Below are 24,363 nucleotides of genomic sequence, written 5' to 3'. Positions count from 1 at the left end.
TGTTCTTGGTTAATAGTTTGCACATGCATTTATAGCAGAATGATGTTAAACTGAAAAACTCACAGGAAGATGGGTGATAACTCAAATCTGTCTGCAGCATACTGTTGACCATGGAGAAACTAAAGAGAAGAGAGAGGAAAGTGGAGATATGGCTGTTGTCTGACAATGTGCAAAAGGAAATTAAACAATGCTGAAACCAGACAGCAGACCTGGATTCTTCAAACCTGCGGTGTAGCAATACAAATCCAACATAACTTTAATAAAAAACCCAGTTTTTTTTTCTTCCAAAAACAATATACTAAAGGATTGGGGTAAAACAACCTGTTAAACACTTATTACTAATTTAATTTGATTTATGCAACTTTTCACACATTTTCACTCTACAACTACAGATTCCACATATTTATTGGAATTCTTGATGTATATACAGTATATGAATAGATTTATCTCCTAGGATAGTAAAAGCCATAGATTGTGTTATATTTTTGAGATGACATGAGATTATGTATTTCCATAAGCACATATATCACCTGCTTAATTATCATATTGTCAGCTGGATTTATGTGCCTCTCCTCAGAAACACTACTAGATCTTGCTATGTCGCCAGCATGTTTATAAATCCTAGTTGTAGCACTTCCAAATTATATGTGTGATATTTTCTGTCAGCATTTGGACTCAAAATATTACAGTCCGGAACACAAAAACCTGAGGATCAAATATTTACAGGAAGAGATGTTACAATTGAAAAAAAAAAAAAATCTCCAAAGTAGCTCAGAACGATTTTAAAGTGTGTTGGAGAAAAAGAAAAAGTTGTATATGTTTCAAAAGTATTAATTGTTTTTAACACAATAAATATTAATCAAGCACAGCAAAAAGAGGGAAAATTAGAGATGAAGTAATGGCTTTCTTTTTTTCCCTTGTTGGTTCCTGACCTACTCTGGGATTTAGTCTGGGAAGGGGTGGAGACAGAAAAAAGGGGGAAGAGAGAGGAGGAAAGTCAAAATGAAGTGGGACAGACCCCCCTCCCACCACCATTACCACGCCATACTCCCCCACCACACATACTTACAAATCCACATTTACATGTGGACACACACTTCTACACACACACGTGCAGGGGTGTGTGTGTGTGTGTGCAACATGCTCTTCAAAGCCAAGTGGTTTTAATAGACGTCCAATTAGACGAAGACATCTGGGGAGCTGCTGTTGCAGATAAATAAGGTGAAAGGAAGACAAGATTCAGTCACCTCTCTGAAACTCCTGAAGATCAGGGGAAAGCCGCTGATAGAGGCAGCAGCAAAGAGAGGTGGGGGCCTAAAGAAAGAGGGAGTCACACATGGGAGGAAAGAGGAGAGGCAACACAGCGCTCCTGCATTCAGACTCTGAGAAGCAAGGAGAGAGGACAGACCGGGAGCTTAGCTCACTGACAGACGCATAACAAGAGAGGGGAGAAAGACGAAACCAGTGAGGGCTTGGTTACAATCTCAAGTAACTTCAAAACGAGCTCAGGCACAAAAAAGAGAAACAAAGGAGGAAAAGAAGACAAGAAAAAGTCTGGATTTCTAGACTTTTTTAGGGGAAAAATAACTTCCCTTCATTGCCTGGATTATTTTTTTTTTTACATTCTTACAAGAAACATCATAGATTTTTTTTTCTGTCTCCAATTATTCTTTTTCAAATATTTTAAGTGCTTTACTCATTCTCTTCTGCCTCTCTCCTGTACTTCATGGACTTGAGGATATAAATGGGACTTATGCTTATGAGATAGATTATAGATAACATTGCAACATATATATTAATAAAGTTATAATTTGTGCTTTTCTGTTGAAGGATTTGGAGCAAAAAGTTCCTGTTGTGAGGTGATCTTAGATTTGGATATTGACACTTTCCAGAAAAAAGGGGGACAGCAACCAAATCAGCTGCAGCACCACCAGCAGCTGATCCTTCATCATTCTTCAAGCACAGGAACTGTAGCTCTGCTGCTAACAGCCCTGCTCTGATCCACTGCCGTCAGACTGTTCTCACCCCAGTTGTTCCACAGGTTTCAACACCTACTGTCCCAGAGAGATTGCGGGTTCCCAGGCAGAGGAGGTCTAGTTGGTGGGTCGGGGGGGGTTCTCCCACTCTCTTTCCCTCTCCCTGCACCCAGCTCAGCATGCCCCAGCCCCTGAGCTCCTCCACAGCTCTCCCAGCTCCACTACCATGTGTAGATGGACAGTGACACAAGGTGCACCGGTCGCCTGGTTCTCCTCCTTCCCCTGCCGCAGACCTCCATCACTCTTCTTGCCCCTGACTTTCCTCCTGCTGCTCCTCTTGCTCGGACCCTGCGCTTCATCGACAGACTCTGAAAAGAGCCATGCACCAGAGGGGACTCCTACGCCACCTTGCTGGGCGCCAGTTCGCCCATCGTCTGCAAGGTTGCCACGGGCGACAAATGTGTCGCTATCGTCTGCGACGGTTGTCGGGCGACACGTGCGAAGCAGCTACAAGCATCTTCAAGGAGACGTGCGCAGGAGGAAGCTGTTCTCCTTTCAGAAATTCTTTCTTCGCATTGGCAAGGATGGAAACGTCAATGGCACCAAAAGAGAGGATGATCCATACAGTAAGTTAAAGTTTATCTCTTATGGCATATTTTTGACTTTTACTTAATGGCCCAAATAATACTCTGTCAGTACTTATGCCCAGTGAGTTTTTAATAAACTGTTTTGGTAAAACTTAAAACCACCAAACACAAAGCTCCGACTATCAATGGCCAAAGACACAAAAGTTTTTCTTCTTTTGTCTACCTCATGAGTTTATCTACAAGGAATGAAGTTTCTGTGTTTCTTTTTTGGAGCAAGCGTGCACATTGAGACAGGTGACTGGGCAAAAGAACAAATAACTGCGCTGCATGCTTCCAGCCATGTGCGGAGGCAGAGCATATTTGTCTGACTACAAAGAGCTTGGTAGAAGAAAGCTTGACAGAAGAAGAGCAGGAGGGAAGAAGAATGACAAAAAAGAAACTAAAACAAGTAAGCTAAGCAGATTAAAACAAAGAAGGGGAGACGATCCACTGGAATCAATTAGAAATCGCCCAGAGAAAGTTCTTCATCTTTGATGGGAAATATCTGAAACGGCTATTACCAAACCCCATGGGGAGAATGACAAGTCCACTTACTCCTTGCTGCTATTGTGTTGCAGCTCAAATAGTAGTGGACATATGCTAAATTTGAGGTTTTACTGACTCAGATGTAAAGTGATCTCTGCCTCTCTCTCTGAATGTGCATTTTCTAGGCTATGAAATATGATTTAACCCCATTTATCCTGAGAGGGGTCAGTGAGAACACAGGATTATTTGTCAGTGCCACTAAGCTTCACATTTGTACAGCTGTCCTACTTCGCACTGGCTCCAGGCTTTGTCTTGCGCTGCCAAGATACTTCCCTGACATTTTTACTGCCGGTTGTGTGAAGTTATACCTGATAAAGGGTGTCATGCAGGCCCCGAACCAAGTGCCCAGTTGCACATCAACATATCTAAATACTTCAAAACTTCACCATGCGAGGCTTATCACAACCAGTTATGGTTGATTGAGAGCAGAAAATCAGCTGTTATCATTCTGTCCTCCGAAACTTTTATCTCATAGTTAAACACATCTGGAAGTTCTCCAAGACTGCCAGACAATTTTGGCCTCTGAGCAGCTCGGAGTAACTCCGCAGCCTCAGGGCACACTGACAGTAGTTGTTGAGGGAGAACAGAAAAGTACTCCCACACTTACCTACCCCAAATTCCCCAACAAGTTTACTGAATCCGACACACAACATCTGATAAACAGAGAGAAATTATTTTTGCTTTGGATACTGTCCCGCTGCTTTAAATCATCTTCATTTTTCTTTATCTCAGTCTGTCTCTGTACGAGTCATTCTAATTAGAAATACACCAGTCAAGATTGTGTTTCTGTGGTTACAATTTGGCTATATTAGGAGCAGGTACATCGTGCTGCTGTGTGAGAGATACCATAGTAAAGACATTTTACTTCGTCAATTAGCATACTTAGTGGGAATAAAGCCACTATTATCCCAAGAATGTAGATCCTTCCCTTACCTTTGAAATATGACAAATACCTGGCAACATTTGAAACAGCTGGAAGCTCAAAATGATGTAACTTTGGAGTAGTTTGTTTAGTCTTCCTTTTGTCTGCTTTAAGTCTTGCTTTCCCTCACTGTCTTGCAGCCTGGATAAACCACAGACATTGCCCAACATAATGAAAATTGTTTATTTTTTAGAAACTTCTTACATCTCTGTCACATCAGCGATACAGAAGCATCTGAATTTTAGTCCGCAGTGAGAACCTCCACAGAGAATGTTGATGCTGCATTCCCTGATTGGAAAAAGATTTTTTTCGGAGTTCACCAACAGCTAGTTACCCATCAGGCCCAATCAAGGAGCCAATTGCTTTGTGCATCTCTACGTGGATTGCTATAGGTCTTTATCTCTCATACACATGTCATAGGTCTCCATGCATCTGACCCTGGGACTTTTGTAGAATATGCCTCCCCTGCTGGGAACACACAGACACACACGCATGCAGCTGAGTGGAGAGAGGCCACTTTTGCACATGGCCTCCATATGGCAAAGCCCACTTTTATTAGGGCCAGGGCCAGTGTGAATATATGTGGGCGTGTGTTTGTCTGTGTGTGCCACTCAGACACCACGTTTTTGCCAGACATGGCTGAAGGAATTTCAATTAGCGTCTCTTCTTCCCTCCCTTTGCCTGCAGTGCTCTCTGACACACTCATGCGCATGTATGGATGGTTTTACACACACATGCATGGAGCTCTGCCATCAGGCTGCAACATATCATTGACTATAGTGGCATTAGAAAGGCAATTAATCAGACTGAAAAGCTCTTGCATGTCATTGTAATAGAAAAATAGTAAGCACAGTCTAGAGAGTGAGAACCATGCTGCAGAACTTCATTCTTGTGGATTCAGTCAGGTTTTGCATTTGAGCACAAGCGTGATATATAGAGAGATCTGTGCACTTCTTGGACTTTTTTGCATGAGCTCTGAACAAATTGCACCCTTCAAAGTAAAGCAAACAGAGCGTAACTTAATTCTGCTCCCTTGTCTTTGAACCTGAATGTGGTTTTTCACTTCCCATGTTTCATGTTATTCACTCAGTCTCTCTTGTTCAGGAGTTTGCGCACCAACAGGTTTTGACCACACATTTGTGTTTGTTTTAACATTTCAGATCATAACATTGTTCATGTACACTGTGATGATTTCATAGCTGATAGAAGCAAAACAACTGCTGCACACAGAGCAAAGAAACAAATTGCTTGTTTGATGCAGGTTTCCACGGGGCTCTCATTAGAAACAAATCATCTCTTTCTTTTTAATTGGACAAGTAACAAAAATTGGAGTCAGAGGCAGATTTCCTGATATGGGCGATATGGCCCAGGGCGACACAGACTGTGGGGGGACCACAGGGAGAAAAAGTTGTTTTAATTGAGCCCCACAGGAGCATTTTGAAAACCCACAGAGATTCCTTAAATCACAGTTTTAGATTAATTAAACTTTTATTCTATAGCTATCACACATCATTAGCGCTACCTCATATTAATTATCTGTCAAGATCAATTTATATCAGACCAGTGGTTAAAACTTGAATACTTTTACTATTGTGATTTTCCCCCCTGTCTTGTCGAAGGGGCAAGCTGTGCTGTTTCTTTTTAAGGGGAAATATGACTCCCCACCCAGGGAGTCCCTGCCTGGGGGGCGCCATTAGCACACCAAAAAAGTCAGTTGCTTTCCATTTACTAAGCATGCTTAATTACCTGTCTAATCCATGGAGAGAAGCGACCATCTTGTGTTTTGCAATGTGTTAGCACTCTAGTCAAATATGCCTTTTCACTGTGGCTGGCTAATTAAGCTAAAATGGACTTATGATCCAAAGCATTCAAGTCTGTGTTTAAAGGGCCATTTCAAAGATTTTTTATTGAATTTCTTCCCAGCTTAGAATGCTAAATATTCATAAGTAGTATAAATTAGTCTTAGTGAATTTTCTAAAGCACAGATATAGACATAATGCAATTCATTTTCAATTCCTAATATGTCCGATAGAATGTTAAAGTTACTGTTATTTTTTTAATTGTGTTCATTGGTGAAGTGGGATCAGAGAGAAAGTGAGAAGAGGAGGTGATATGCTTACACTGGGTTTGTGACTGAACAAACCCAATGACCTTATTTCTGAACGGTCCACCTGTTCAGGACGTTGAAAATGATTAGCATGGAAGTTCGCTCAAGAATGGCCATCATTAGACCATGGCAGAGGTGACGAAGATGTTTTAACTCCAGGGATGAGTCTCTCTAATGCAGTCGAGCCAGTCTGAGTATGTCAACATGGCGGCACATAATTCTAGGTTTAGTGTACATTATATAAATTTGTGCTCTCTGCTGCTTATCGTGCTTTTCTGTTTACCCTGATTTGCTCTGTGCTCATCTATTCATCTCACCTCATAAGTCCCTCACAATGAGGCACTCTGGTCTCCATGTGGATGTCTTGAGGGCGCATCAGGATGTGATTAGCATTGATCCTGGCCCTGACCAAAAGGCAACAAAACTGTCCTTGTTCTCCTTCCTCCATGTTGTCTACAAAGCTGCAATATTTCATTCACAGACAAACAAATAAGGCAATAAAACAGTTTATGGCTGTTTGAAGTTTGACCACAGTTTGACTTCACTACAGCCACTCGGACAGTGAATATTTCCTCCACTGATTAACACACCATAATGTGGATTCATATAAAGAAAGGTGTGTTCTCTTTTGAGTTTTAACTTTTTTAACTTGTGTTTTTTGCACTTTTGTGGCTTTAAGATGCCATTTAAACATTCCCATATGTAAATGATTAATTTGGACTTGAACTGTATGCAGCTCTATAATATTTTATTGACCATTACTGCACATAAAATTTTGTTCTTTTTAACAAAAAGCTTCATGAGGGTCTCTATAAAAGTAAAAGTTACCTCAATTAGTGCAGCACAATGTGGACAAAGGTAAATGTAAAATTATAATACCTTGTAAAAATGTGGAAAACACAAACCTTTCCACAATTAACCATAAAATTTCAATATGTTTTATTGAGATTATTGGTGATAGATCAATAAAAACTAGAACATCGTACACAGAGTGAGAAAAATAACAGATGGCTTTTTAAAGTTTTTTACAATTAAATATCTGAAAAGTGTGGAATATTTTTTTTTATTTGCACCTATACTTTAGAAAACTGCTTGCTGTTATAATTACAGCTGAGATCTTTCGGAGGAGGTTTCTGCCAGATTTACATATCTGAAGGTTAATTGTTTTGCCCATTGTTCTTAGCAAAATCTCCCAGGTTCAGTCAAATTGAAAAGTGTATATGGACTTTGAGTGGGCCAATCAGAGGAAAGAGGATAAATGTATAATGTGTGCATAATAACACATTTATTTGCTTCATAGACATCATAGTTCTGGCAGGAAGTTTAGATAAGTTTTCTTGAAAGGTGAACCTGCTTCATGTTTTAAGTCTTTTGTTATATATTGACCTGTATGTAGCTCTGTCCACCTTCAGTTCGTCTCTAAATATTTTCCCTGTGGAAAGACAGCATGTCAACAGCATAATGCTGCCAGCATTATTGCTAACACTGCAGCAGTGTTAGTTTTTCAGAAACTTAATTTGGTCTCATCTGACCAGAGCATTTTTTTTTTTCACACAATTGCTATTTCCCCTGCATGACTTGTGATGTGGCATGACTTAGTATCTTTGGAGTTTTGCTGTATTCTTTTCATTTTCAGATCATGGATTGAATTGTGCCAATTAATATGCTTGAAGCTCAGTTTAAGTTTTTGCAACTAACTCTTGTTTTGTATTGCTGTATCACAGAAAATAATTTATGTCTAAATGTGGAAAAGGTAAAGAGATATGAATATTTTGCAAGGCATTGTAGACTTGCAATTTTCTGTTCTGGTTTTGCTTAGAAACTGGAAACTTCTCTGGAAGTGCGTGTAAATTTTTAAGCATATGTTTGGATTTATAGGTCCTTAATAACAAAAATATGTATTTCTTTGCTCTTAGTGGTGTAAACCTCTAGTGCCTCAGCAAATTTCAGGAAGATCAAAACCTGGAACAAGCTCCTCCACTCCTACATTTTTCCACACCCTTTCTATTTTTGAAATTATTCCCAGTCTTCCTTTCTGCTGTTTCAGAATGTCTCTTATTTTGCATCCCTGGTTTTGCTGCTTCCTCTTTGCTCTGAGGAGCATGTTTAGGGTTCTCATGGGAAAAGGTAACAGTGTGGCCCATAAAAGAGAGTTATGAGGTGGTACTGGATGCACCGAGGGTTAGTGTCAACATTGCTTTTCATTTAAGATTACCTTGACATCTTCATAGACTCTTCTCTGCACCGGCTGTAAATATAAGTTCTGTGCAAGCACCCCTGCAACAACTTGTTCATTAAACATTGAAGTGCTCTTATATTGAAGTGCTTGTGTATCATTTAAAATCAGTGGTTATGCTCACTGTGCAAACATAAAAAAGGAAACTGCGCTCAGTCATGCTAATATTTACTTGTGTCTTTTATGTGGGAATCTGGTTGGAAACAAAATTAATGAAAACATATTTGAATTGCCAAACAAAATAATTTTATTTGGTCCTTACATAACCTGTGTGGCATCTCTAAAACACTAATAATTCTGAATGTATTTACAGATAAGTGTACATTTAGTGGTTTTCTTCGTCAGTGTTTAGTATTTTAAATGATGCCGGAATCTGGATAAATGAAGTTATTAATCCAACACAATTTATTTTGTTTGTTGAGCATCTTATTGTTTTAATGTCCTGCTGAAACTCTACATAACGCTGTCTTACATAACAGCCATGTTCCAAATTACTTGGAGATGTTCAATAGGTTTCATTATAAGCTATTTCACAACAAATGCACTGGAATGGATTAAGACAAATATACGAAGAGTTTATTCATCTTTGTCAGTTGCAACTCGTAATGTTCTACTTCTTTAATAGTTTGTATATTATTGTGTGCTCTCATATTTGTTACAGCATCCATTTCTATAAGAATCTGAATAACTTTACAGAAACTTTTAATGTTTTTCCAATTGTGGCTGTATCATGTTGCTTCTTTACAAGCCACAACCATTTCTGTAACTGCATCTGTTCTGTTAAGGGTTCTCATTCCATCTCAAACACAGGAGTTAGTGTGATCGCCCAGAGGTCAAGAGGTGTGAGTGCCCTTTAACCTCATTACTGCCCATGCAGGGTCGTTTTCGGAGCACAGAATGGCTGATACAAGCATCCTGGAAATCCCCACAATAAATAAAATTCCCTTGTATACCATTTAAAGGGTGATGGGCAACACTGCATAAGGTTGAAATAGTTTCCTTAGAATGAGAAACCAACCACTGAATCAAGGTTTAGAGAAATAGTATGAATATTTTTTCCCATTAACAAAGTCTAAGGTTAAGGACCAATAAATCATGACCTTTGCTTTTTTAGCTGAGCTCTTTCTTTATAGGAGTAATGCCCAAACTGTAGTGGAAGAGCTCAAACTTTTCTGTGTGAACTGTGTGGCAAGCACACAATAACAATCTCAGTCTAAGAAAATGGAGTGTCATTGATTATGACTTTGTCGTAATCAATGCTGTGTATCTAACGGGCACATTAGAAGCTCTATAAATGTTTGAAGTGCTTGAACTATCAAGCTATCTTCATAAAATGTTTCTGCGATTGTCTACTTTAAGAGTATAATCATCTGAAACACATGTTTCAGATGATTCCTCGTACTTGGAATCCCAGTATCATCTGTGGCTTTTATGGTGTTTCTGGCTTTATCCTGTGAGATTAAGTAGACACATCCTTTGATCATTTGCAACATGTTTAGTATCTTCCAAATTAGTTGCTAAAGGGAACATTTTAATAGTTCCATTTGGGTCTCTGCTGCTTCTAGAAACAATCAAACAGCTAAAAATCATACAGCCATTTATGGGCAATAAGTAAATACTTTTTATTGTCCAGAAAAGGAGCTGTTTCGAAACACATCCTGATTATTGCGTCAATCAATCAGCAGACACTTGCCCCGTAACCAATCAATCCCAGCCAATGATTTAGCCATCCAAGCAGAATTCAACACACTTCATTACTAGAAGAGAAATACATTTGGTTAGTTGGTTTACTGTTGTACCGACTGCTGGAAAAGTGTTTTGTTGTTGGCTGCAATAAACAACATATGTGAATGCACAGTCTCCTAGTCATGGAGAAAAAAGCTGTGTGGCTTCATTTTATTTTTAAACTGTATCTTTATCAAAAAAATAAATAAAAATTGATTTAAAAAAAGCATGACATTAGAAAAGGTTTATGAAAACTGCAAAATTTGAAATTACTGTCCTGCAAGATGATTTTTAGCCATTTCGAAAAGAGTTTATATGGTACAGAAAGAAAAAAAATAGCTGAATAAATTCTGATGTACATTTGCAACATTTGCTATAAAATGAGAGGCACACAAGGCTAGAATGGGAGCAGTGGTTCTCTCCCATCCACCAGTGGGTCTATTGGCAATGTCCCAGTCATGTTGCCAAAGAAAATTGTAGTTTGCGTGAATCACTTCACAATGGACTCTTCTGAAAACTACCAACAGTATAACGCAAGATTTCCCAACAGACCTCAACTGAAGGAAATCTATTAGTTCGATTGATTAAACACGATTTCAGAAACTGCTGCTGCATCCTTGGTGGTTGTGAAGGAGTTGCCACTTCTTTTGCTTCTGGAATTGACTCAAAGTCAAAGCTGTACCATTGTACAACTGCACATCTCTTTGCAACCGTTTTCACGTGTAAAAAGTAATCAGTGTAATAATAGAGACATAGCCTTAAAACAACTCATTCTGAAAGGAGATGAAATAGGCAAAATGAGTAGTTGAAATCTCATTTTCTGAGAGAGAAAACATGTTTTGTTTAGCCCATAGACCTATTCTAACTTGTTCAAGGGACAATTAGTAGAACTGTGGAATCAGATAAAAGAAACTGATGTAATGGTTGGATCAATGTTAAACAGTGGTAATTCCCCCCCAAAACACAAAACTTCTTCATCAACCTATCAGTGATAGTTTTTTTGTTTGTTTGTTTGTTTTAGTAATTTAGTATTTATTTCCTTGACTCCATTCAGTTACAGATGTTGATGATTTTTAACATCTCAGAAAATTAGTTGTAGACATATTTCCTAATAGGTTCTAATAGCAAATAGTTGCATAGCATGTTCCACTAATTTGCAGATTTGGGAATTGTTTTGTGTTACATTGTTTGTAACTGAAAATGTGTCTTTCTATGGGCCAATAAATAACTTACTGCCCGCCACATCCCCAAAAGACCCTCCTCTCTATGCAGCAGGGTGCAAAATACAGAAGCTCAGTTAAGGAATTGAAGAATGGATTCTGAATGTTTCTTTATTATTAAAGTTTAGCTTCTCTTGAAAGTGGAGCTTTTTCTTTGCCATGAATCACAGAGGAAAATGAAAGGATCTATCTCAGTTTTCTGTCACTGTTTACATATTTCCTGTCATCGCTGCTTGACATTTCCCCCATTATTTTACTCAGTTGTCGATTACTCTGTCAACTATGACCATACAGAAATAGGAGACAGATTTATGTATGCAGTCCACCCACAACTTCAGACCAGAAAGGATCCGCCCTACAGAAAAGCCTTTCAGCGGCAAATATCCTTCTTTAAGATCTACTTCTGCTTTAAAGGTTTTTGGCTCTTAATAATAGATAACAACTAAAATTTGGATTAAAAAACAAAACAATACCTTCAAACTCTAAATGTTTTGTTCAGTGATAACCTCTTGTATCAAATTACTTTTGTAGAGTTTAAGAAAACATACCTCATCTGAGATTGGAAAACATGAATATTGTGCAACTAGTTCTTTAACTGCAGAAAAGACTGAAATATACCTGAAATCACGTAACTCCACAGAGTCCACGTTAGTCTGAGTTTCACTTGTCCTGTATCGTTACAAATGTGTCTGAAGAGTTGTTTACTGCTGTCTACATTTCATATCGTTGCTATGCTCCCTATGGAGTAAATAGCAACGGGAAAGTTGTTTTCAAATTGCAGAATCTACCCTGCCAGTGACACACTCATCTTTGTGGCTTGGCATTGCTTCATCTCGAAAAAGTTAAAACCAGAGTCACTTTGAAAATAACTCTTTAACAAACGGAAAGCTTGATTTTCTTGGGTGTCTGAAACAGTTTTGGGCGCTATGCCGATTTTGTAATCTGGTTCTAGGAGTCATGCTCTGCTACAAAAATGAAAATAACACAAAGTTAATTTCCAGAAGCTAATTTTCTTATTAATGTGGAAATAATCCACATTGAGCTTAGTGTTCGGCATTGTGTAGTATTATATTATTTTTCTGTAGTAAAGATGAGGAAATATGATGGGATCCACATGGCCCCTTAGTACTTTTGCCTTAGTGAAATTATGTTAAACACATCCTGTGTCCAAGTATGCCTATACACCCTGTCCACAAGGTGTATAGGCATATACACCTTGTGGTGTATAGTCAAGTGTACCGATTGTCTACATTTTTCCCGACATATTTTTTTATTATCCCCCAAAACTAATCAATACTTGCAAGTTTGATGAACACATCCGGTGCCTAGCTCAGTTTCTTCTCCGCCAGGGCAGCCACTGCACACCTGTTAATTAGAATAGTATTAAACATGAAGGTCAATACTGAAGTGTCACCTGGATGTGAGCGTGGTGCCTGTGAAGAGACCGGATTCATGATCAGTAAACCAGTTGGCGGTGAAGACCAGCATGTGTGACGCATAGCGTGAAGGGCTGCAGCCATACTTAGAACATGTGCTTTACAAAAAATAGCCCCTCCAAACCAAATACACACCTTGTGTTCCTGCTTCTCTCCATGCCTCATCATTACACTCACACACCCACGCACACACAGCTTGAAAGTAAAGTTTTTAATGGAATCATCAAAGGTAGAGTTGAGTCCAAAAAGGCATCTGGATGGTCTGGCTCTTTGAGCTGGGTCGTTAGGAATTTCATCAAATTACCCTGTGTGTACGCGGGCGTGGGTGTGTATGTGAACTAAATAAACGTTAATGTAGAGAAAGTAAGAACTAAGCACAAAGCAAATGTGCAAACTGAATACTGTTTTATCTAAAAAGCTTACAATAATCTGCAACAACTTGCAGGATTGTTTTTTTCTTTCCCCTCCTCTCTGGCATCACACAGCAATCCATGCAAAAAACCTTTCAAAACAACAGTTGGGCAACATAACGCTGGCAGATGAACTGTAAATGAAAAATGTGTGAAACGCAGAAGACTGTCGCAGCGCTTTTCCTGAAAACATAACTCCTGTCGTGTCGGACCTGCAAAACTGTTTGGAGAGAAGCCGGCGGATTTGGCGCTCTATCATGTTACAAAGTCAACTGTGCGAGAGAGAGAGGGATCACAGTTTCTCAGGTGGTTTGGGGTTTTTCTCCACCCTCAATCATATAACCATTAACATCACAAAGAATTTCTTCTAGTTTCCTCTTGGTTGCTCTAAACGTGTGTGACATAATTCGCTGTGATAGGTAAAGTTGGCTCAAAGTCTGCAGATTTTGACGGAAGAGTATAATACACCATTTACCTATCTACAAGATTTCTAGCTTTTTAAATGAAAAGTTTTCCCTTAATTGATTTACTTTAGACTTTACTGAAATCATGGTTTAGCTATCTGCTTGTACGAGAAGCAGTTTTGCCCTCACTTGCTAATGACAAAAAAATAGAAAAACACTGAATTATAAGCATAAAATTGAGCTCAATAATGCAATGAGAGAAAGTGAAGCAAACTTTTCTCTTCATTCTGATCTTTATTACTGACAAAATTAGGTTGAAATCCCTCTTATGACTATACCAGAAAACAAATTTAGAACCTCTGAAGTTTTGTTTATAACAATATGTTGGCCATATTGACAATCAGCCAGGGGGCTTTGTTTTCTCAGCTTAGTCAAACCCGCTAAGTCAAGCGGGCTTTGATGTGGCCACTGAGTGCAGGATGACACTGATGTCAACCACATCAGTCTAAAAACCAATACCTCCATGTTCCTTAAAGCGCATAATATACAATGGCTTCCACTACGAGCCAAGCATCTTCACGGAGTAATCTGCAATGCCGGGGGATGTTTGTTCTTTCTCTTTGACTTCATAAAGAGCTGGAAACATTCAACTTAACTTCTACAACCCTGTTAAAGCTTGGGTGGCCTCAAATGCTGCGGCAGTTACAAGGAGTATTTTCTTTGTCGTGTTTCTCTCTGATTTCTTTCTTTCATTTATTTTGTTTTTATTTGCCTGACAGAGTATTATATTTTTAACGTCAGTTTTAATCATGTCGGTGGGCTCATTTACCCTGAGATCTAAAAAAGAAAAAAAGAATCCCTTTATTCTTTTGTATCTTTTTATGAGGTTTCCTGGATGTAAACAGTCGAGTTGCAGCAAAGAAGAGGCATCGTCAATCAGTGACGTTCTTAAAAAAAGGAAAAAAAAATCTAAAGTGTTGCATTTCTTTAACATGGGACTGAACATGTCACAGCAAAAAAAAAAAGAAGAAACAAAAGACTGACCCATTTGTCCTGCTGATAGCAGCTCTTGACACCAACTGCTTGTCAAGCGACAATATTTCAAAATACTCAGCGAGATCTCTACAAGCATTAGATCCACTCACAGCTGGTCTCCGTGTCAAGGTCACCGAGTGAACAACTGCTCCGTAATCTTCAAAAAAATCCCCAGAATAAACAGTGGAAACATTTTCACAACCTCCCTTAACCTTTAGGTTCAGTTGGAGTCTCAGTGACCGTGTTTCCAAATGGGGCCATCCAGGGGTCGGCAGGAGGTTTATGTAGGGGTGGGTTTGCGTGTGGGGGTGTGTGTGTGTGAGCCTGGATTTTCCTCATTATTTAGCAATAATAACGTTGGCTACCATTTGATTGTTGAAACAATGACTTCATTAATCCATTCTGAGCTCCGTGATCTAAGAAGTTACATTGTCTGTCAAATGAATGTGGATCTTTTGAAGTTATGTAAAAAACATCTTAGTAGTCCAGAGAGGGATACTGTACTTTAACAAAAAACAGATTGCCCGTGCAAAGAAGCCTCCTTTGACGTTGCGCCTGAATTAGACATGAAGCACCAGCTTTTAATATCTTTCACCGGCTGGAAGACAATAGAAATAATTTGTTTTTGACAGAAGTATGAAAATGAAGATCTTTATTTAAAAGCATTTTACATTGGTAGAAAGCAAGGAGATACTCTGATATTAATATTAAACATATAACATTTTTGTATCTGGTAGATGACAGGACTCAACTGCAGACATGAGAGTCTAGTAACATGGCAATATAATTAAAATGTGGGCTTGTCTTGTACAAAAAAGGCAAGCATATGTATGCTGAACATTTCTATATTTGTATTCTATTTGAGTTAAAACAGGTGTATTTTATTTATAGTTCAATCAAAATTAAATGAATATTGTTTGTTCATAGATAGATAGATTAAACCCTAACATGCCTCAGCAACCCACAACCATAGAAAAGTAATAAGAAAAACGTTGAACACAGACCCTCTACAGTTCAATATCAAGCCAGTTTCTTTTTTCATTTTCTCTTCTCATTCTTCAGAAATGGGATGAAACAGTGTCTTGTTGATTAGTCTTACAATTTTGAGTCGAATTTGTATGGTAGTAAAATTATTTTCAAGAACCTCATTAGTCAGGATCAGCATCTATAAAAAAAAAAGCACTTTGCAAAAAAAGCCATAAACTACGAACCAAACAATTACATCTTGTCTATGTCTTGCTGAGCCTCCATGAGTCACTGGGTGAAAAGAAAGGTACACACCGGACAGCACACTCCATCACCAAATGACTTTAAATGCATTTTTCTTCTTCACAAGAACATGAAGTGCCCAAACATCCGAGGCCCTTCTTACTCTAAGAGAACGGTTCATGCAGTCCACAACATCAACCACTATTGGGTTAATTCCACAAAACGCACCTCTGGGATTTAACAGCTAAAAATTATTTTAGGTTAATATAATGAAATTCATGCTTTTGCCCTGATACTTTGGCTTTGGTAGTGACAGCTTGATGGATGTGTCCAAAACTTCAGTGAAGCTTTTACTATTGTTGTACCTTGGACTTGGTTCTCTTCTTTTACAGTTTAAAACACTGTCAACAAATAAAAATGTGAGTGACATCATGAAAGTACAGACACAAGAAAAGAAATTAAAATAATGAAATTCCCTAAATTACATGACATAATTAGCTTAAGTATTTAAACTTTTTGTACATTAGAATACATTTATCAGGGAAAGCTACTGGGTTAATCTATGATGCCTGATCACAATCTGTTTCTTCCACAAATCGAATAGCTGCAATCTAAGCTTTTTGTTGCAGCCTGGAGATTTAACTTGATGGCTTCTGGTTTCTGGTAAAGAGGCTAGAAAAGAGCCCTGAGCTTTTGGTTTCTGACAAGCCACATCAAACAGGAGGACAGAAAAGGGTTTGAACAGGTGGAGTAGCTTTGCGTGAGCACAGACAGATCTTATTTTGTATGGATCACAGCTCAGAAATGTCAGCTGTGGCGCAGTGAGAGAGAACATTTTGAACCTGATAGATCAGTGTTGTGTTGTGGTGCATGTCTGGCTGAGTAATGGACTTAACTTCACTGTGGCAGCGTGTATGTACTGAGAGCTATGGAAAGTATGGAGTCTGGTTACATGATGATTCCTTATTTTTGACTAAATGAAGGAATTGTGGGGACATTAAGTTTTTCCAGCATCAGGAAATTGGAAAATATGGCGAAAAACTATTTAAAGATGACAAAAATAGACACGGATTTCCAGGGAAAACCTGTGACTATATATCCTCCAAATGTCTTGAATATAAGCCATAAGGATCATGCTTTTATGGTATAATAATTGTAACATTTAATCAGACTACTATCCAAAGAGGACACATATCTGAATAATTTATGTATTTATTTTTTGTCAATAAGAAGTTTTTGTTGTGGAGCACAGTTCTCAGATTTCTGTACGCTTATTTCAGCAAGGTTTTTTTTTGTCTTTTTAATCACCATAAAACAAAATTTAAGAGAAGAGATGAGGGCAGGAAGGGGACATGTGGTACAAAAAACATCCTTGGCATGTATTTTTCCAACCTCTACCTAATCAGGACAAAATGTGACAAGATGTACAAGTTAATATCTATCTCTTTGCTCTTTTGCCAGTAGGCGAACTTCAGAAATGCTCTGAAAAGGTAATCTGGGTTGGTTTGCAGTTAATTCTGCAAGTAGGCTCAATTTCTTTCTTGTCCAATTTGCTAATTCTCTTAAAACCCTGATAGTTTTAAGCTTGGTGCAGCGACAGAGAGCCACTGACCACAGTGCAAACCAGTAATTGGTTCACCTTGAAAGCTGATATGGCTTCCTTGACCTCCTGCCAGTCAGGCAGGCAGAAAGGTTCTCTCAGTTCTGTCCAAATGCTTGCCGGTTTTCCTGTGCTCCCATGGTCAGAAAAACAAACATTGCAAATATGTAAAAAAAAAAAAAAAAAAAAAAACTTACCTGGCTTACGGCTTGCTTGCAGAGCATGCAACCCATGAGTGTAAAAGCAAATGAAGTGAGGGTGAGAGGCACATCTGAGGCTTCTGCTGGGATATCGATGTGAGGGAGAGACTGGAACAAATAATGTCCATCTGTATTTTGATACAAATACTTTAAGCAGGGTGATATTTTGAAAAAAAGTTAAAAACATGTTGTTCAGAAAATTCAAATAACTAAATAAACATATAAAAGTCAGTGACAAAGCAGCTCCAGTGGATTTTTAAATCTGCACAAACCAAACATGATTCAAATAGATAGTTTGGAGTTTGAGTGCCTGATCTGTTGCTTTACTTTGTATCCTATGACTAACCACAGTAAAGAAATAAATAAAAAACATTGATGAGGTTCTGCCTGATTTACAGTACACTATGTGCCATACAAGGAAAAAGTATTTTATCCCTGATGGAATTTGTCTGTTTTAGTTTTTTGGGGGGTAGGGGTTTTGGCACGCTTCATTTTTAGACCGTTAAACAAATTTTACTATGATATAATGTAATCACATCAATGGATCATGTCTGAGCATCTAAAAAACAGAGGAAATATGTCCCTGGGCAAACACAATGAAGCAATGTTTGTTTTTTTTCTTTCTTTAACCCACATCTCATCCTGTCCTTACAGACTCAGACAGGAGAAACTGTCCTGTAGTGTAAACATTTATGTGATGTAGTTTTAATAGTGTGTAAAATCCGCCATCCTTGAGTAACATTTTTTCTGCATGATTGCACAATTTAAAACTGTGAGCTTGAACAATTTTGCCTGTCATCTCATATTTGTTGAGATGACAGGTTTGTTGTAGAAAAAGCCACTGCCCTACAAAATCTGACATGAACAAAAGTAGATTTTCTAAATGCTGCAATTCCATATCAGCAACTCTGCAAACCGGTTTGACGTGTTTGTCTGTGTGTCTTCTTCACCAGGTATTTTGGAGATCAAATCAGTGGATGTGGGAGTGGTGGCCATCAGGGGCCTCAGCAGCAACCACTACCTGGCAATCAAAAAGAACGGAGATCTGTACGGAGTGGTGAGTCCTGGTTCTATTTTACTCATGTTGTGTCATAATGTGTTTATTTATAAAGCACATTTCATATGAAAATTGTAGGCTCAAGAAGGAAATACAAAAATATGAAATAAAAATAATAAAGCTTATTAACAACAAACCAGAGTCCAAATTTTGACCTCATTTAAATAGAAGATTCCTTGAAAATTGTCATTTCTGTGAGGCAATAAAGGAGAAGCTGATGTATCCAATTGTGCATCATCTGCTTTAGGATGTGTCTTAGTGTCAAATGAAAGAGCAATGGGTAATTACATATGAATTAGAAAGGACCAAGAATAGATGTTTGTGGAACACCATGAGCAACATTTACCTAATTAGATTCAAACATTAGAGTATCGAAAGTTGCTCTGATGTTGGGGAGAACAACAATAGAGATTTTATTGTGATCAAGACAAATTTTTATATCATTTAAAACTATAACCATGGCTGTTCCTGTGCTGTGGTTGGTTATAAACTCAGACTAAACTCATGTGAACTTCCTTTTTATTGACTTACTTGAAGCATTTTATTTTTGGCAAGAACTCCTTTGAATTGCTAAACTATAATCTCAAATCAAAACTTTGCAGTATGTTAGATGGCTTACTGAAACACTTTATAAAACAATGGACAAGGCTTTAGCACTGACTGTTCCAGAAAAAGGAACCACAGTTTGTCAGCGTCAGCTCTCCTGTCTCTCTCGCCATTCAGAAAAAGGAAACACAATCCAGCAGGTTTTTCTATTCTGCTTCAGTCCCTTAGGGGAGAAGCCCTTGTTTCATCTGTTTTCTCCCTCTTTCTGCTCTTTTTCTCAGTCTCATTCTCTCCCTCTCCTTCTTTTACTTTGAAAGACCCATTTTCAGCGTGTCTCTCTAGAGCTGCAACTCAGATGAAATGACATACGATGTAGGGGAAGGAGAAAAAAAAAAAAAAGAAAACAAGAGATTTTGTTGCACGACCTGAAACTGAATTCCCATGACGTCTTCTGCCTGGTGCAACACAAGCCAGCAGTGGCGGCTGACTAGTGAGGGGTCGGCGTTCAATTACACTTGATGGCTTTGCACAGTGACTTCTTTATCTGGTGGTAATCAATTGAAATCATTGTTTCATTATATCACCAGATAAAATGTCAAAAACGGTCACAGTTATGTAGTTTGATCATGGATTTATCAGTGGTCACTGCACAGCATATTGATTCTATTTTAAAAGCTTTTTCTCCATTAAAGGGAAAGATTTTTTTAAAATTTTTTTTAGGTTTGATCTTTCCAGTTTCTTTAAAGTAAAATGCCGTTGTTACCGTAATTTCATCTAATTGAAAGGCAGACATGTACACACACAGTTTTTACGCAGAAAGTTGAAAAGCCACACAGCGTCTGTTAAATATTCTCCTTCTGCTTTGAGAACATTCAGTTTTACTTCTGGAACCAATTTGAACAGCTGTGGCCAGATTCAGATTCAGAGGGAGACAGTGAGCAGGCGTGTGTGTGTGTGTGTGTGTGGGTGTGGGTGTGTGTGTGTGTAGATACAGGGAGGGGGCAAGAACATTTTTCCTTGTGACTATCAACTGCATCCAGTTAACTGCCTACTTAAGTGACGCTAGCCTTGAGCACAGCGGCAGCTTCCAGTAAACTGACAAACAACGTTCCCTCAGATCTTTTCTCTGCTCGTGTACGAATCATTGCAGTAACATTAAGACTCAGACATCGTGTCACAATGTCCTGTACCTGCACCAAGCCTTAACCTTTGAAATGTCACACTTTACTAGATCCCAGGTCCCATGTTGAGGTTTTACTGCTGGCCTTAATTACACATGGGACTAGTCCTTAAACAATGGCTTACAGTTTGTTGATTTGTGTTGTCAGAAGAAGTGAAGGAGGACGATGTCTTTACGATGCTCTGCAGAGCCAAAAGGAAACAATTAAAAGCTTTTGCAACATATGAGTTGCAGTCGTTAAAAGGGAAAGCAGAAGTTTATTTAAAAAAGGGACATTGTGCAAAAAGATTAATAAAACGTGAATTGCACCAGAATTAACTTAAATTATATCAGCTTCAAAGATTAATGACTTAAAGGTTGGTCATCTTCAGCACAATAATGGAAAAGTGAGTCCTTCCTAGAATCCTGTACTAACACATACGCATTTTCCATTATTCATCAAACTGGTGATATTCGTAAATGATTAAAAGACAGACAAAAAAAAGGTATAATTGGAATTTCCTCCATATGTGACAAAACAAAATTGTGACTTTGAAAGGAATAATTCTGTTATTCCAGTCAGCTGATATCTTACCTATAGACTCTCTTGGCATCTTTATTCAGTATAAATCCAGAGCATTTGGTTGACACTATGAATGGTCAAAGAACCAAGCAAACTACTATAATAATAAGAGACGTTAGAGATTAATGTAAATATTGTTTTATGAACCTTTAAACGCTTGTCACATTGTTGTCACGTTTGCATTGATTAGTTAATTCTACAGAGATTGTTTATTAATTGCACAGAAGATGTAGGTTGTAGCAGGCGCACTGCAAACAATCCTCTTGTTTTAGTGTATGCACAGGATTCAACAAAGTAAGGTTTATATTTTAAAGTTATTTATGTTTTTTCTATCATTAGGTCAAGAATTTTATGTTTTTTCTTATTTCAATAAATACAGAATGTGCCACTAAAGAAAATTCACAATATTTTCTTTTTTTTACATAAAAGGGATAAAGCAAAGCAGCAAATAAAAACATACATCAAATTTCCATCACCATGTTTGTCTGTAGGCGTGATGTTTTGAAGTGCTGTTCTGAAGATGTAATGAAATATACATCTTGCAAAAAGTTTTTCGGAAAGTCTTCGTAACAATCAAGATGTTTTCCGGCAAATGTGAGACGGGTCTTTATGTTCTGGGTGGCTTGCCTCTTCTGGGAGGGTTTATCACTGTTTATTGTTTTCTCCTTTTGTGGATAATGGCTCTCACTGTGGTTCCCTGAAATTCCAAAAGCCTTAGAAATTTATAATTTGATAGATGTCAAAGACATAGGTTGCCATCAATTCTTGAATTTCTTTTGATCACAGCATGATGTATGGCTTTTTGTTTCTTATTTAATATCATCAGACATGTTCTGTTCCAGTTATTTCTGGATTCTAAAGTTCTCGGGTTAGTGCAATTTCACCAGAAATATGTGGTTAACCGCAGGTAAGTCATGATTTAACAAGGATGACTAGTGTATTTTCACACAGGGCTGGATTGACTTGAATGGCTTGGATCCTTTTGTATTTAGTCAGGTGATCTTTGACATAAAAATTAGAATTCTGGTTTGAAACATTCACGTGTGACAAAAAGCAAAACATAAGAAATCTATCAGGGCGTAAATACATTTTCACTGCACTGTTGTTCAAGGAGACTAAAGCATTTTGGTTTATTACCAGACAACAAAGTGAGCCACATTCCATACATCGCTCTGCCCCCCCAAAGATTACATGATTATGGCTCCTAACAATCGTCTTGTAAAACTGGATTAATCTTCTGCCAGTAGAATGCCTCAGATATGTCTGTGTACAACCACACATCCTTCTGAGTGAATACATCACTCACTCATCTGGCTCTGTGTCAAGCAAAAGGCCGTTTGGAGCCACTGGCGGCACTTAGAGATGTTGCTCTTTTCAGAGTAGAAAACAAAGCACAAGCATTAAATGTGATTCATAACACTTTGATACTCAGTCTTTGCGTGTTTCCTGTCCACAGAGGGAGTTCGGCCCTGACTGTCGTCTAATTGAACGCATCGAGGAGAACAGGTACAACACCTACGCTTCTGCCGAGTGGAGGACAAAAAAAAACAAGTGCATGTTTGTTGGACTGAACCCCAGAGGAAAACCGCTGAAGGCAAAGGGAAAGAAAATGCGGAGGAAAAGCACAGCAACTCACTTCTTGCCCATGGTGGTGCAGCCACGATGATGGGACATATCAGCAAACTGCAGGATATCTATTGGACTTACGGTGGTGGCTACATGGGACAGATCTGAACCTGGTCTGTAAAATGCACTGAGAAAGAAACAAAATGAAATATATGGAGTGGACTGCTTGTTTGGATAAGAACACTATTTTAAAAAAAAAGAATATATATCAGTATACAATGTATATATTATTTTCAGTTCTAAGTTATAAAGTATACTGGCACAATGAACACAAAAGAAACATCTGTGCCAAAATGTGATTCACATTTGTAGATCTGTGGAGTGCATGGAAAAAAAAGATGAAGGTATCTTTATAAACCTGAACGGAAGCAGTAAAAGGAGAGAATAGCTTGTTCATGATGGCACCACCACAAATCTTACTATATCATGTCTTTTTCTTCAGATTTATTTATTTTATGTTATATTTAACAGAAACAAAGAATAGAAGACATACTCTTATCTTTTTTTCTACCAGTTATGCTTCTCTTTTTAAACTAATAATCATTTAAGCTTGTATAAATAAAAAGAATATATTTGTCTTTAGCTTGTCTGTGTTCAATGTTTGGATTTTATTTTATAAATGAACAAAAAAAAAAAACTAACCAATGAATTTTAAAAGATAATTATATAATTGACTTTTATATTTGTTTTGTACAAAATAACGGGAATACAAACACAGAAGTCACAAGACAATGTTTATTATTATGAAAATATTAAAGTGTTATATTGCAAAGACTTATTCAGATAAAAGTGCATAAATTCACAAAAGCGGGTAGTATGTGTGCTAATGATTTTACTACTTTCACTACCTTTTCATACTTTCTGAAATATTAATGTTTAATTCCTAACTTTCTGCGAAACATAAGTAAGTATTAATTACTTATTACTTAAGATACTGTAGCAAAGTATTTGTAATACTATAGCAGTATTTTGGTTTGATCAAGTGTCATAACCTCATATCTCATAAGATGTTTCACCCAAGCAGGGATCAGATCTGCAGTCAATGAAAATAGTCTGAAATATGAAATCTTCAGCCTATAACCAAGTCAAGTTAAAAATGAAACTTGTGTTTTTAATGATTTCATTGTTCACCAAAAATACTTACAGTAAGGACATAAGTCTGACCTCAAGCCACTTTTACTAGCTTGAATACTTATATCTGCTTATAGTTCCAACTGTAGGACGTTACTCTAAAGCTTTACTCTAAAAAGACACTCAAATCAGAAGTACAGTAGACCTCCTGTTTCCTGTTCATCAAACTTATTACTATCATCATTCAATACATTGTCCTGTGTGTTTTAAAAATGTCCTTCCTGAGACACTCGCACGTCTGCCAGTTTGGGAGACGTGGCTCATAGGTTTTTGTGAGCAGTGCTTTCAGAGTGATGATAGCAAGCAGGTGAACAGCTTTTTGAAGCAAGGCGTGAGTTGGGAATCTGTAAAAGATTAGAGTTTGAAAGAAGCAGACGACCTGGCTGATTACTCCAGGGGTTTCCATTTCTCATTGCTCAGACCTTTGCATTACAAGTACACATGGCAAACATGGCTTCCTGGAGGATAAACACAGTCTTTTATGTGATAACAACAAAGACAAAACAGGTTTAAGAAATGGCTGATCCATTCACACACACACACATGCACGCCGTGAGACAGAGACACACTCAGGCGGCTGGGTAGCGTCGTGTGTGCATCAGTGTGGTC

At 38.0% G+C, this 24,363-nt stretch overlaps 1 protein-coding gene across 1 annotated transcript; it reads left to right on the top strand.

Annotated features, from left to right (window-relative positions):
* The first annotated feature begins 1,309 nt into the window (after positions 1–1,309).
* Positions 1,310–23,156, top strand: LOC102230481 (fibroblast growth factor 10-like). The gene is made up of 3 exons (XM_014472899.2): positions 1,310–2,602; positions 18,606–18,709; positions 22,454–23,156. Exons 1-3 carry the CDS (start codon positions 2,203–2,205, stop codon positions 22,661–22,663), a joined length of 714 nt encoding a protein of 237 aa, XP_014328385.1. The 5' UTR covers positions 1,310–2,202; the 3' UTR covers positions 22,664–23,156.
* The last annotated feature ends 1,207 nt before the right edge of the window (positions 23,157–24,363 follow it).

Source organism: Xiphophorus maculatus, chromosome 8 (assembly GCF_002775205.1).
Source record: "Xiphophorus maculatus strain JP 163 A chromosome 8, X_maculatus-5.0-male, whole genome shotgun sequence".
NCBI classification, from domain to species: Eukaryota; Metazoa; Chordata; class Actinopteri; order Cyprinodontiformes; family Poeciliidae; genus Xiphophorus; species Xiphophorus maculatus.
The sequence above is the reverse complement of the archived record's forward strand: the minus strand, read 5'-3'. Positions and strand labels throughout refer to the sequence as shown.

Bases quoted from the DNA above. Each gene is read 5' to 3' on its own strand.
- LOC102230481 (XM_014472899.2), top strand. From the start codon at position 2,203: ATGTGTAGATGGACAGTGACACAAGGTGCACCGGTCGCCTGGTTCTCC. The intron at 2,603-18,605 runs GTAAGTTAAAGT...CTTCTTCACCAG, and splicing joins AAGAGAGGATGATCCATACA to GTATTTTGGAGATCAAATCA. The intron at 18,710-22,453 runs GTGAGTCCTGGT...TCCTGTCCACAG, and splicing joins ACGGAGATCTGTACGGAGTG to AGGGAGTTCGGCCCTGACTG.